At 32.1% G+C, this 11538-nt stretch overlaps 1 protein-coding gene across 1 annotated transcript; it reads left to right on the top strand.

Moving 5' to 3' along the window:
• The first annotated feature begins 2403 nt into the window (after positions 1-2403).
• Positions 2404-7331, top strand: LOC133674916 (uncharacterized). Its single transcript, XM_062096211.1, has 10 exons — positions 2404-2707; positions 3051-3118; positions 3207-3284; positions 3617-3729; positions 3829-3894; positions 4222-4323; positions 4417-4975; positions 5529-5734; positions 5914-6077; positions 6812-7331. The coding sequence occupies exons 1-10, from the start codon at positions 2571-2573 to the stop codon at positions 6945-6947; spliced, it is 1629 nt and encodes a 542-aa protein (XP_061952195.1). The 5' UTR covers positions 2404-2570; the 3' UTR covers positions 6948-7331.
• The last annotated feature ends 4207 nt before the right edge of the window (positions 7332-11538 follow it).

The following is an 11538-nucleotide window of genomic DNA, read 5'->3' as shown; positions in this document are numbered from 1 at the left end:
TAAATTAATATATATTTTTTATTTTTAGATTATTTTTGATATACTGATGTTAAAAATATTTTTTTTGAATAAAAAAATATTATTTTAATGTATTTTAAAATAAAAATACTTTGAAAAACAATTATCACCATCATTTTAAATTCTTTCTTAATAGGCAAGCAACAAGTTGTTCATACGAATATGTTTGAATATGTAAAATGATGTGTCTCGTGTGATCTTCTAGTGCAACTAGAAACATGAAACATTTTTCTTTTTGGGCTATGATTTCTCTTTTTTTAGAGTCTGTTTGGTTACGAGGTAGAGGTTGTGTTTCTTTAAAAATGCACTGAGCAAATGTTTGGTTAAGAAAAAAAAGCTGTTTACTGTGCATGGATCCCACAATAAATTGCATGCAAAACGCAGGCAGATGGAAAGCAGAAAAATGTTGCTTTCTTGCGCGGCTCTCAATTCAACCATGATATACTGTTCAGTGAACAGTGTAGCATGATACACTGTTCAGTGAACAGTGTAGCACACTCCACTGTTCACTGAATAGTGGAGCATATGAACAGTGCGAATTACACTATTCACGTGAAATTTTCTTTTCCTTTTCTTTCAGTGTGTTAATTTTTTTAACATTTTTTTTAAAAAAACACTAGTATAAAGTTAATTAATTAAATTCACTCGCACTGTAATATCAATTTTATACCTGATAATATTTTATCTATGCTAAAAAATTTATGAAAACTGTAATTCTTATCGGATGAATTTTGTACGTAATGAAATTATAAATAGTTTAATGGAATAATAAAAAGTATTTTTTATAAAATATTTTTTATTTCATGATGTAATAGGAGTAATTAATTCTATAATATTTAAATTTAAAACCATCAATATTAATATATATTTTTTAAAATTATTTTATAACCTCAATTTCAAAAGCATTCTTAACCAAACACATTAAACTATTTTTTCTTCAACCTCAATTTCAACCACAGTTTTAACCAAACACCTATTTTTTTCAAACTAATCTCAACTAAAAGTACTTTTTATAAAACAACTTTTTTCAAACCACAACCTTTTTATATATATATATATATATATATATATATATATATAATAACATATTTGTCATTGAGTAACTCAAAGTGCTATTCAAGTTATCAATTTTGTGTTGTTCTGTTCTGGCCGAAATTAGTGATATATCTCATACAATTTCAATCTGATCACAAGATAATAAAAAAGGCAAACATTAGATGCGATATCAATAACACCTCTCCTTTGATGAACTGAAGATAATATATAGAATTGAGTTCTTTATTATTTATTTGAGAGTTTGGTTGCGGTTATTTTTTAAAGTATTTTTCATGTTGAAATGTATTAAAATGATTTTTTTATTATTTTTTAAAAATTATTTTTAAAATCAGTGCATCAACACAATTTAAAATATATAAAAATTTTATTTTTTATAAAAATAAATTTAAACTTTTTAAAAATACAAATTAGCTCATATAACCAAATACTCCAAAACAAAAGGACTCAACTTTTGAAGGACTTTGTACCCACAAAACATATTAATTGAAATACTTGTGTTTTTTCTTCTTTTACTTTTTTTTAACTTCATTTTTCACCAACTCAATTTTATTTTTTAAAATTTTTTTAATCTTATTTTTTAATATTAGATTATTTTAAAAATTATACTTTATAATTTTAAATTTGTTTTTTGTTAGATTATATACTAATCTTATAAACTTAGTTTTTTTATTCTCACTTCAACTTCCAATATTAAATCTATAGGAATTGAGGTTTTGTTTTATTTATTTTTATGAATTTATTATGATCTTATAATATAAGTCACGGATTTAACAGATTAACTAGAGTTATTTGTTTTTGTTGCTTCTTTTAATTATTATTTTTTAATAATTTCTTTTTATAATATTAATTTAGTTGCAACCAAATCAAAGTTAAGTTGACTTCATTGGAACAATCCAGTATTTATTAAAAGAGTTATAAAACAATTATTTTCTTATACAATTATACACAGATATTCTAAGTCGTTTATTTAGTCAATATAAAAGTTATTAAACAATGATTAAAATTATTATCCCATTTCTATCCAGAGTCTTTATAAATATTCTTAATTAATTAATTTAATTAATATTCATCACATGAAAAAAAAATAGTCTTAATCTATTTATTATATTAAAAAACATATATCAAATTTCATCATAAAAAAAAATATGTAAATTAACCACATTAATCGACAACCTCAATTACTTGTTTATATATATATATATATATATATATATATATATATATATATATATATATTATGAGATAGATGCTACGGGATTAACAATAGATGGGCCCAAATCGGTGCTCCTGGCCCAGAAGTTAAACAAACTAACGACATGGCAAATTGCGTGTGCTGGGAGAGAGAGAGAGCAGCAGCACTGCACTGCACTCGTCTTTTTATTTTTGGACTAGGCGATTGCAATTTGTAATGGCGGGTACATAAAAATTAAAACAAAAAACACTCGCTCGCTTTCTCACTCTAAAAGAGAAACAGAAATCACTAAAAAAAAATAGAAATGGAGGGGGATGATAGAATTTTAGAGGCTGAGAGGCACCAGATCGAGCAGATTCGACAGCTTGATTTCGAAGAATTACAAGTCGAAGAAGTCGACGACGACGACGACGACTCCTCCCTCGATGATCGTGATGCCTCGTAATCATCTCCATCACCACCCATCTTTATTTTGCTGGTTAATTTCTTGTAATCAGTAGCAACCATACATTTTATTAGCAGAACCGTTTATGTAAATCATTTCGCGTTCTGTTGTAATTTGGGGATTAGGGTTTTTGGATGGTTAAATATGGATTTTTTTATAATTAAAATAATTGTTTTTTGTGACCTAGTTAATGATAATCATTTATTATGCTATTACTGATATAAAAAAAATCTAGGTAGAGAAGGAAAGAAATATGAATTTGATGGTTAATTTGGATGGCAAATTAGGGTTTGGTTTTTGTAATAACGAGATTGAATGTTGTTTTTGTTTTGAATATAGTGGTGCTGGTTCATCTGATGATTTCACCTTCAACACTTGTTTGGCTTCATTGCACACTTATCTTGGCGGTAGGCACTGGCATCTCGAGGCATTTTGTTGTTACTATTTTGATTTTATTCAAACTTGGGAGTTACTATATTGCTTTGTGTGTGGCAGAGGTTGAAGACACTCACCATAGACTTGCTTTCTTGGATGGAGGTGCCATTTTAAACCTTCCATTGTTCTATCTTGAAGGTACATGTTACATCCTATATCCTCCTCACTGCTTGTTCGCGAGTATGTGTTTGAAGAAAAAATTGGTGATCGGTTATACTGAAAGTTCCTGGGTTACAGTTCTTTTGGTCAGTAAGCATATTCATCATGCTGTATGCTTGAACAAATAGTTAACATTTATTTAATACTAGGTTTAAAATTTTCCAAAGAGACACAAAAAATAAGCTTCAAAAACATTCCAACTGAGTAGCCTACAGATTTGCAAGTTTTGAGGCCTAATGACATTATCAAAAGACTTGGAAAATTGATGTTTTGTGCGTGTTTACAAATCTTGCTGCTTCAATTTTTGTCAGGAGTTGTTCTTTTCCCAGAGGCTACACTTCCTTTGAGAGTTATTCAACCCAATTTTATTTCTGCTGTTGAGAGGGCATTGGTTCAAGTTGATGCTCCTTATACTGTAGGTGTGGTAAGTGAACATTATCTGGAAACTTTTCATTTGCTTGCTCTGTTTGTGGGACGTCTTTCTCTAAATCTTTTCTTAAAAAACATTCAAAACTATGCTCAGGTTCGTGCATACAGGGATTCTGACAACAGACGATTAAGGTTTGCAACTGTTGGAACAACTGCAGAGGTATGATTACTGTATGATATCAGTCACGTTTTCTTTTTCTTTCTAACTGGAGGAGGATGTAAAGTTCATTTGTGTGTAGTTGTATATGTTTGTGCGTATTATGTAGCGTTCCTTGAATCCATGTGAAAGTTTACTGTCTTTCATAGCATATCTATAGGTAGAGGCATCAGTCAGTTTGTAATTGTACCTTGTTATACATTTTCAAGTAACACTGCAAATTAGGGATGATGGTTTGATGTGAGAAGGGATATACAAACACATATCTGATCTGTTGTTTACTATTATGAATTGATTGGATTATGTAACTTGGTACATATAACCTTACAGATTCGGCAATATCGGCGGTTAGAGGATGGCTCACTGAATGTTGTCACTCGTGGCCAGCAGCGGTTTCGTCTAAAACGACGTTGGATTGATGTGGAAGGAGTGGTGAGAACACATTTATGTTACAGCATTAATCCCTCTTCTTTAAGTACCTCTATAATTGAATGTTGATTTGATTTGTAATTTTCTCCTGTTTAGCCCTGTGGAGAGGTTCAAATCATTCAGGAAGACATGCCATTAAGGACACCTAAGGATGCTTTTGGAAAATTGGCACCATTAAGTAATCTGCGTGGTCATAAATTCTCATCTGTGCTTCCTTCAACTTTTTCATCAGTTGGATATGGGCATAGTGACAATGATTCAGAGGCAAATTCAGAGGAAAGCTTTGAGACTGAGCTCTCCCTGGCAGAAAGGAGAATTCATCAATCTGCATTGAATTCCTGTTATGGCTATGACATGATGGATGAATCAATGAGCAGTGATGATGACAAGTTCATGAGTCGGTCAGAAGAAATGAGATCGAGAAGATCTCACCTAAGTGAGACAGAACGGTCATTGTATTCGGACACTGGGAAAAATCTGGGCAATACTACCTTAGAGATTGGGAATAGTTCTAGTTTAGCAAAGAAAGGGGAAGGATCAAAGAGATGTTGGAAAAATACTGATTTAAACCAGTTTCGAAGGGTTCCAAGAACTTTCTGGCCCTACTGGGTATACAGCATGTATGACTCCTATTGTCTTGCTGAAAAAGCGGCAGGTAATTTGGCTGTGAGCTTGCATTCTAAGATCTGCACAAGCTTTCAAGCACATACAGCTTAGTCTGTGGTTCCACTATTTTAGTGGTTATCATCTTCATCATTTAGCTTTACCAACCAAAAGTTAGAAATAAATGTGAAAGCTGTCAATTTATAACTAATTGTGTTCTCAAATTCTACATTTATCTGGAATTTGGTCCAATTAATGAATGTAAATTGCAAGGCCTCGCGAGAAATGCTTTGACTTATGTCGCATGAATTTTGAATGGAGACACAATTGAGATCATTTAAAGAGAATCCAGAAAAAAAAGTTTAGATATGGAGATTTTATAATGAGAAAAGAATGAAAATTTACTTTTGAAGCACATCCACATTTTTTAGAATTGTAGTTATGTGTCAATTGAAAAGGGTAGAAAGGAAATGAAGAACGGATGGTGGATGTTGCTTCCATCTCTACCATTTTTGGAATGCTGAATTTACAAATTTGTGGACTACCTTGATGTTTGTCATTCCACCTCAAAAATCATTAATAGCCATGTGTTAAACATTTTGCAGATATGTGGAAACAGATTGTTGGGGCGCCAAGCATGGATGGTCTTGTGAGAAAGCCTGATCTCTTATCATTTTACATTGCAAGTAAAATTCCCGTGTCTGAAGAGACCAGGCAGGAGCTTCTGGAGATTGATGGCATTTCATATAGACTGCGTCGGGAAATTGATTTACTTGAAACTTTTGACCTTGTTCGATGTAAAACCTGTAAGGTAATAAATGGTATTGAATCTTCAAAGTTCTTGCTGTGGGCATACATGTGCTATGTTCACATACATCTTGTCTCGCCTGCTGCTTATGAGCACATGATTACACCTGCAAACATAAGCTAAAGCATGTTGTTCTTTTCTTGCTCAAATACACCTTTTCTTCTTTATTTTTTTCTATCCAGATTGTCATTGCTCGGCGGAGTGATATGTTGGTGATGTCGAGTGAAGGTCCTCTTGGTGCTTACGTGAATCCACTTGGTTATGTACATGAGATAATGACACTCCAGAAAGCAAATGGGCTAGCACTTATAGGGCGAGCCACTGCAGAGTACAGCTGGTTTCCTGGGTATGGACTCAGCTTCTATCTATGACCTTTTAATTTTCTTAAATAATCTAATGCACGATTTTTTCTCATTGATCCGGTGACCTTTCATCCTATGAATAACACACTTGTGTCCTAGGAAGCCTCCAGTTTTTAGTTAGTGTAAGAAATCAACTCGGTGAAGTTTATTTTATGGATCATGTTCTTCACATATTTCAAAAAACTCCATTACACTTTGATGATACTTAATATCTGCATGTATGGATAATAATTTGGCCAGGAGTCATTTAAACCAGTTTCTATGTTATGGGCTGATGAGCTAGGTCCTGAGCTGATTTACTCCACTATTTAAGGGTTCTTTGTTTGCTTTCTTTTATATATCGCAGTAGGGGCACTAAATGGGGCCTGTACAAAAAGAAGGTCCTGGCTTTTAATTTTGAATGGAGGTGATAAACATTCCATGCCTTTATTACAAAGCTCCTTCATAACAGCATTGAAATAGCTTATTTTAGTTTCAACGGTTTATGTTGTTTCTGAGAGTAAACCATTGGTGGTGAGAAGAGTAGTGCATTGGTAAGAATAGATGAGCAAAGACAACCCTGAGTTAGTTGCTGCATCTGGCGCACAGTTACATGGTTTCCTAAATCTCGTGTGTCAGGCTGCTGTTTCTGCTAATTACGATGCAACTTGGTGCTAATAGAATTATAGAAGGAACTGATTATCTAAGGACTGATTGGTTGATATGCCAAATATTGCAGGTATGCATGGACAGTTGCGGAATGTGCCTCCTGTGAGATCCAAATGGGTTGGCTTTTTACTGCCACGAAGAAGAAGTTGAAGCCTCAATCTTTTTGGGGGATACGGAGTTCCCAGGTTGCTGGCGATACATGCTAGGACCAGATTTTCAACTGTTGTCTTTTGTATCTGTTCATAGGGCATGTAATGAGCTTTACCTGTAAGTAGGATGAGTCCCTTTCTTCAAAATGTATTTCACCATTCTTTCCATTGATGACAGAGTAGCCAGAAAGCCTGGCTAGCGCGTGCCAAGCGATAAAACCAGCTTTGTTCTTCAATCAAGCTGGATTTCAGTGTTTGTAGATGTAGCAGGCTTTATGCTCCACATATTGATGCCAGGACTCGTTGGAAAATCCTGACTGAAAACTTGTTTGATGGATTGGAATTTACAATCGCAAGGGTCTGTTTGGACTCTGAGATGCTATGTTATTCTTTCATAAAGTTTATTTATGCTAATCCTAGACATTACCAATCTGAATTCAACTAGCATGAATGTGAATTCAGGAGTATTGTTTTGTAGCCGCTGGGTTGATGGAACACCGTTTTCTTTCTTAGACTTCTTACTAATTCATTTCACGTCTTGTAACTAGAGCATCATTAAAAAAAAAAAAAAACATTTTCCATTAAAAAATAGGTCCACAGTTAAGACAGGAACCATAAACAATAATGTCGTCATTGTCGTGTTATCGAAAATATATATATATATATATATATCTATAACAATTTGGGTTAATCACCATCCTCTTGTCTTCAAGAGGAAAAACCTACCACGTCTTAATGATAATAATTATTTTTTAAAATATTTTATTAAAAAATATATTAAAATAATCTAAAAACACTAAAAAAAATTAATTTAAAAAAATTTTAATTTTTTTTTAAAATATATAAATAAATAAACTTCTAAAAAAAAATAATGATAGCAGGATCAGAGCACAGGATCTAACGTAGAATGCTTTTGTGAACAAAAGAAACGTTCTTGTGACTGCAGGGATGATTTCCGCTCAGCCATTTATGGGTTGCTTGGAGTGACGCCACCATCCCCTTCACAATCCAACGCCATTGCAACGCCATCTGCAATTAAAAAATATAATGAAAAAATGTCGCCTAGAAATCAAGGCGGAAAAAAATATAAAAATCAGACCAATTTCAGTCTTTGGCGTTCCTAGGGATTGATCTCCGTCGTTTGCTTGAGCTTCTACAAGCTATTTCTTCGTCTAGCAATCATAGCAATGATGAATCTTTTATTATTATTTTTTTATATATATAAAAAAGGCAAGCAACTTGGGCTAAAAACAAAACTAAGATGTGCGAGGCTGGCCTTACAGTTCCATGCATATGGCTTTTTTATTCTATGGACCAATCACATATAGCCACCAAGGCCCAGCACCCTAGCTTGTGTTTTTAGCCCATTATAGACTCTCTTTCTCTCTCTTTTTCTTATTAAACTTCATTAAAATAAATAACTTTAAAATATATTTAAAATTGTCATTCTTTAAATGATATTCCAGTTATATTTATATTTTGAATATCATTTTAGATTTTTTTCCTATAAAATTACCGAGTTTTTTTTAACCCTTTATGGTTTGTCTTTTTTTTTTTCTTAAAGTTTTATTTATTTTCTCTTTTATTGTCGAATGGTTAAATTAAAAAAATAAACCTTAAGGAGTTTTGGTGTATTTTTTTTAATATATTAGCAACATGATAATCAAAATACTTTTTTTTATTTATTAAAATATACTTTTATAATCTTGATAACTTTTTACTAATGAAAAATAAATATTTTGATAAGCAACACATAACAACAAGATAAAGATAAAGAAATTTTAATTTTTATATATATATATATATATATATATATATATTATCATTATTTCAAATCGTCAAAAATATTTTATATATTTATTTTATTTCCCTTCAAGTCTATTTGAAGGTCCCCCTTCAACATTAACACAGGAAAAAATTAATCTAAACACGTTAGCATTTCACATCTTATTAGAATACAAAAGACTTATGGATGATATTAATAAAGTGTTCGGCATTGTAATTTAATTGTACTTTAAAAAAATAAAAGAAATTAGTTTTAAATTACTTATATTTTATTTTTATTATTTAGAAGTACTGATATTAAAATTAAAATTTAAAAAATAAAAAATTAATATATTTTCAAACAAAAAATATTTTAAAAAATAATATTTACAACACTAATAAAAAAACACTTATGCCTTGTTTGTTTCAAGAAAACCAAATTCCTGGAATTCATTTTCCATATTTTCTCATGTTTGGCAACCATCCGGAAAGTTAGTCAAAGGAAAGTTTTTTTCCGGTTAAAGGAAAAAACTGCCTTTTATCACAGGACAGTGTTTTCCTTTCCTTGTCATAAGGAAAACACTTTCCTATCTTTACATAAAACACATATTTGAAACACTTTGTCAAATCCCCCTCTCTCTGTGTCTCTTTCTGAAAACAGAAGCAAAAGGAACAAGAATTATATCTCTGGACACTCTTTATTTTAGGTATTTTTTGCCTTAAATTTCTCTATTTCTCTATATTATTTCCTTTATATGTTTTTATCTTTTTTGTTTATAGATCTGTAAGAATTATAGCAAGAAATCCTTTGATCTTGTTTAATTTGTTGTGTTTGTTCCCAAATAAACTATTATTACTCTCAAACAATCCAAATGGTTTATCTTCTGCTTGTAAAAATTTTTCCCATACCCAATTTTCTTCTTCATCTTACCTCGTCACATTCAAACAAATTCACAGAAAAAATCAATCAAATTCATCACAAGCAAGCCATAAAAATTATTGCATTTTTTCTTGCACATTCGGCAACATCTTTACAGAAACCAAACTTCCCCAAACTTCCCCATCCAGTCCCTACCCTGTTTCCCCGTCCTCGGATCCAGCACAAAGAGAGAGACACAAAGTAAAAGGGGGGGAATCAATGAATCTGTTGTTTGCTCTCTTTCCCAGCGTTATCAGTACATTTAGCCGGGGGAGAGAGGGATGAGAACTGGGAAGGAGGAGCAGGTCCTTGAGGTCTAGCCCTCCTGCCCTTGCCCCTTGAATCTGTGATGTTGTCCTACTTCTTGAGAACAGGGGAATGGCAAGACAAAGCCAGGGGAAGTTAAGGATCGAGAGAGAACAACCGATAGAGAAAGTTAAGGACTTGGTAGAACGAACAGTGAATGGCGAGAGAGAACAAAGAAAACAGAAGGGAAAACTGAATACCAAATACCCAGGGGAATTAGAGAATGAGGGGAAGCCGACATAGGGGAAATCAAGGGAATTAGAGAAACCGAATGAGAGAAACCAGGGGAAACCATGGGAAAGAGACAAAGGGGAAATGTTCATATAGGATTGTGTGGGAGCAATTGATGGTACCAATGTTCCTGCAAATGTTCTTGTTGAGATTTAAGGAAAGTTTCGAGGTCGAAAAGAAGGAACAACGCAAAATGTTTTAGCAGTTATAACTTTTGATTTGAAGTTTATATATGTTTTAGCTAGCTGGGAAGGAAGTGCCCATGATTCACGGGTTTTAGATGATGCATTATCAAGATCTAATGGTCTAAAAATTCCAGAAGGTACATAATAAAGTATGTGTTATATGCAATAAACATATAAAATGTCTTATTACATAAAGATATTAATAGGTTTTTTTTTTTAATTTGTAGGGAAATATTATCTTGGTGATGCTGGTTACGATATTCGAAAAGGAATCATTTCTCCTTTTCGTTGAGTTCGATATCACTTGAATGAGTTTATAGAACGTTCACCAGAAAATGAAAAGGAGCTATTTAATCTTCGACACTCGTCAATGAGAACCGCTATTGAGCGAGGGTTTGATATTTTGAAGAGTCGTTTTAGATCAATTGATAGAAAATCTTTTTGGTCTTATGAAACACAAGTAGATGTTGTGCTTGCATGTTGTATTATTCATAATCACATAATGGAAGTTGATCCTTATGACTTTCTTATGGAAGAAATATGTTCGGAAAGTGAACCAATTAGACGAACAATCAACTTAAGTCAACGGGAGGAAAGGGAAGAGAATAAGGAGTGGATAACAAAAAGAGAAATGATTGCATCAACCATGTAGAATGATTATAACACTCAAAGAAACTAGTAATTGAGTGTTAATTATATGTGTTTGTTTTTATTGTGTCTTGCTTGAATTTGTATTATCTTTGTTATGTATTTGGAGTAGATGTTGACTTTATTATAAATTCTTATGTATTTTATGTATTCTCTTTTAAATATTAATTGTAATTTTTATATGAAATTTATTAAATCTATATATTATATGATTTTATTTTGTATAAATTTGTAATTTCTTTTTTGTAGAAATGAGTTCCACATAGAATGAAAAATGCAAGGGCAAACACTTCACATGGTTTAAGCCTATGTCTCACATGTTACTTGAGATATTAGCTGAGGAGGCACTTAAATGAAGCAAACCTTCTTCCACCTTTAAAGCAGAATCTTTTGTTAAGGTAGCTACAGAAATCAGTCAAAAGTTCAACGTGCAATACGAGCCTAAGCATGTGGACAATCATCTCAAGACTGTGAAAAAAGAATGGGGAATAATAACCAAACTTAAAAATAAAAGTGGCTTTGGCTGGGATGATTATTTGAAGATGATTACAGTTTCGAAAGATGTATATGATGAAGAAGTAAAGGTATGATAAAT

This window comes from Populus nigra, chromosome 15 (genome assembly GCF_951802175.1).
Source record: "Populus nigra chromosome 15, ddPopNigr1.1, whole genome shotgun sequence".
Lineage (NCBI taxonomy): Eukaryota > Viridiplantae > Streptophyta > Magnoliopsida > Malpighiales > Salicaceae > Populus > Populus nigra.
This window is presented reverse-complemented; position numbering and strand designations above follow the sequence as displayed.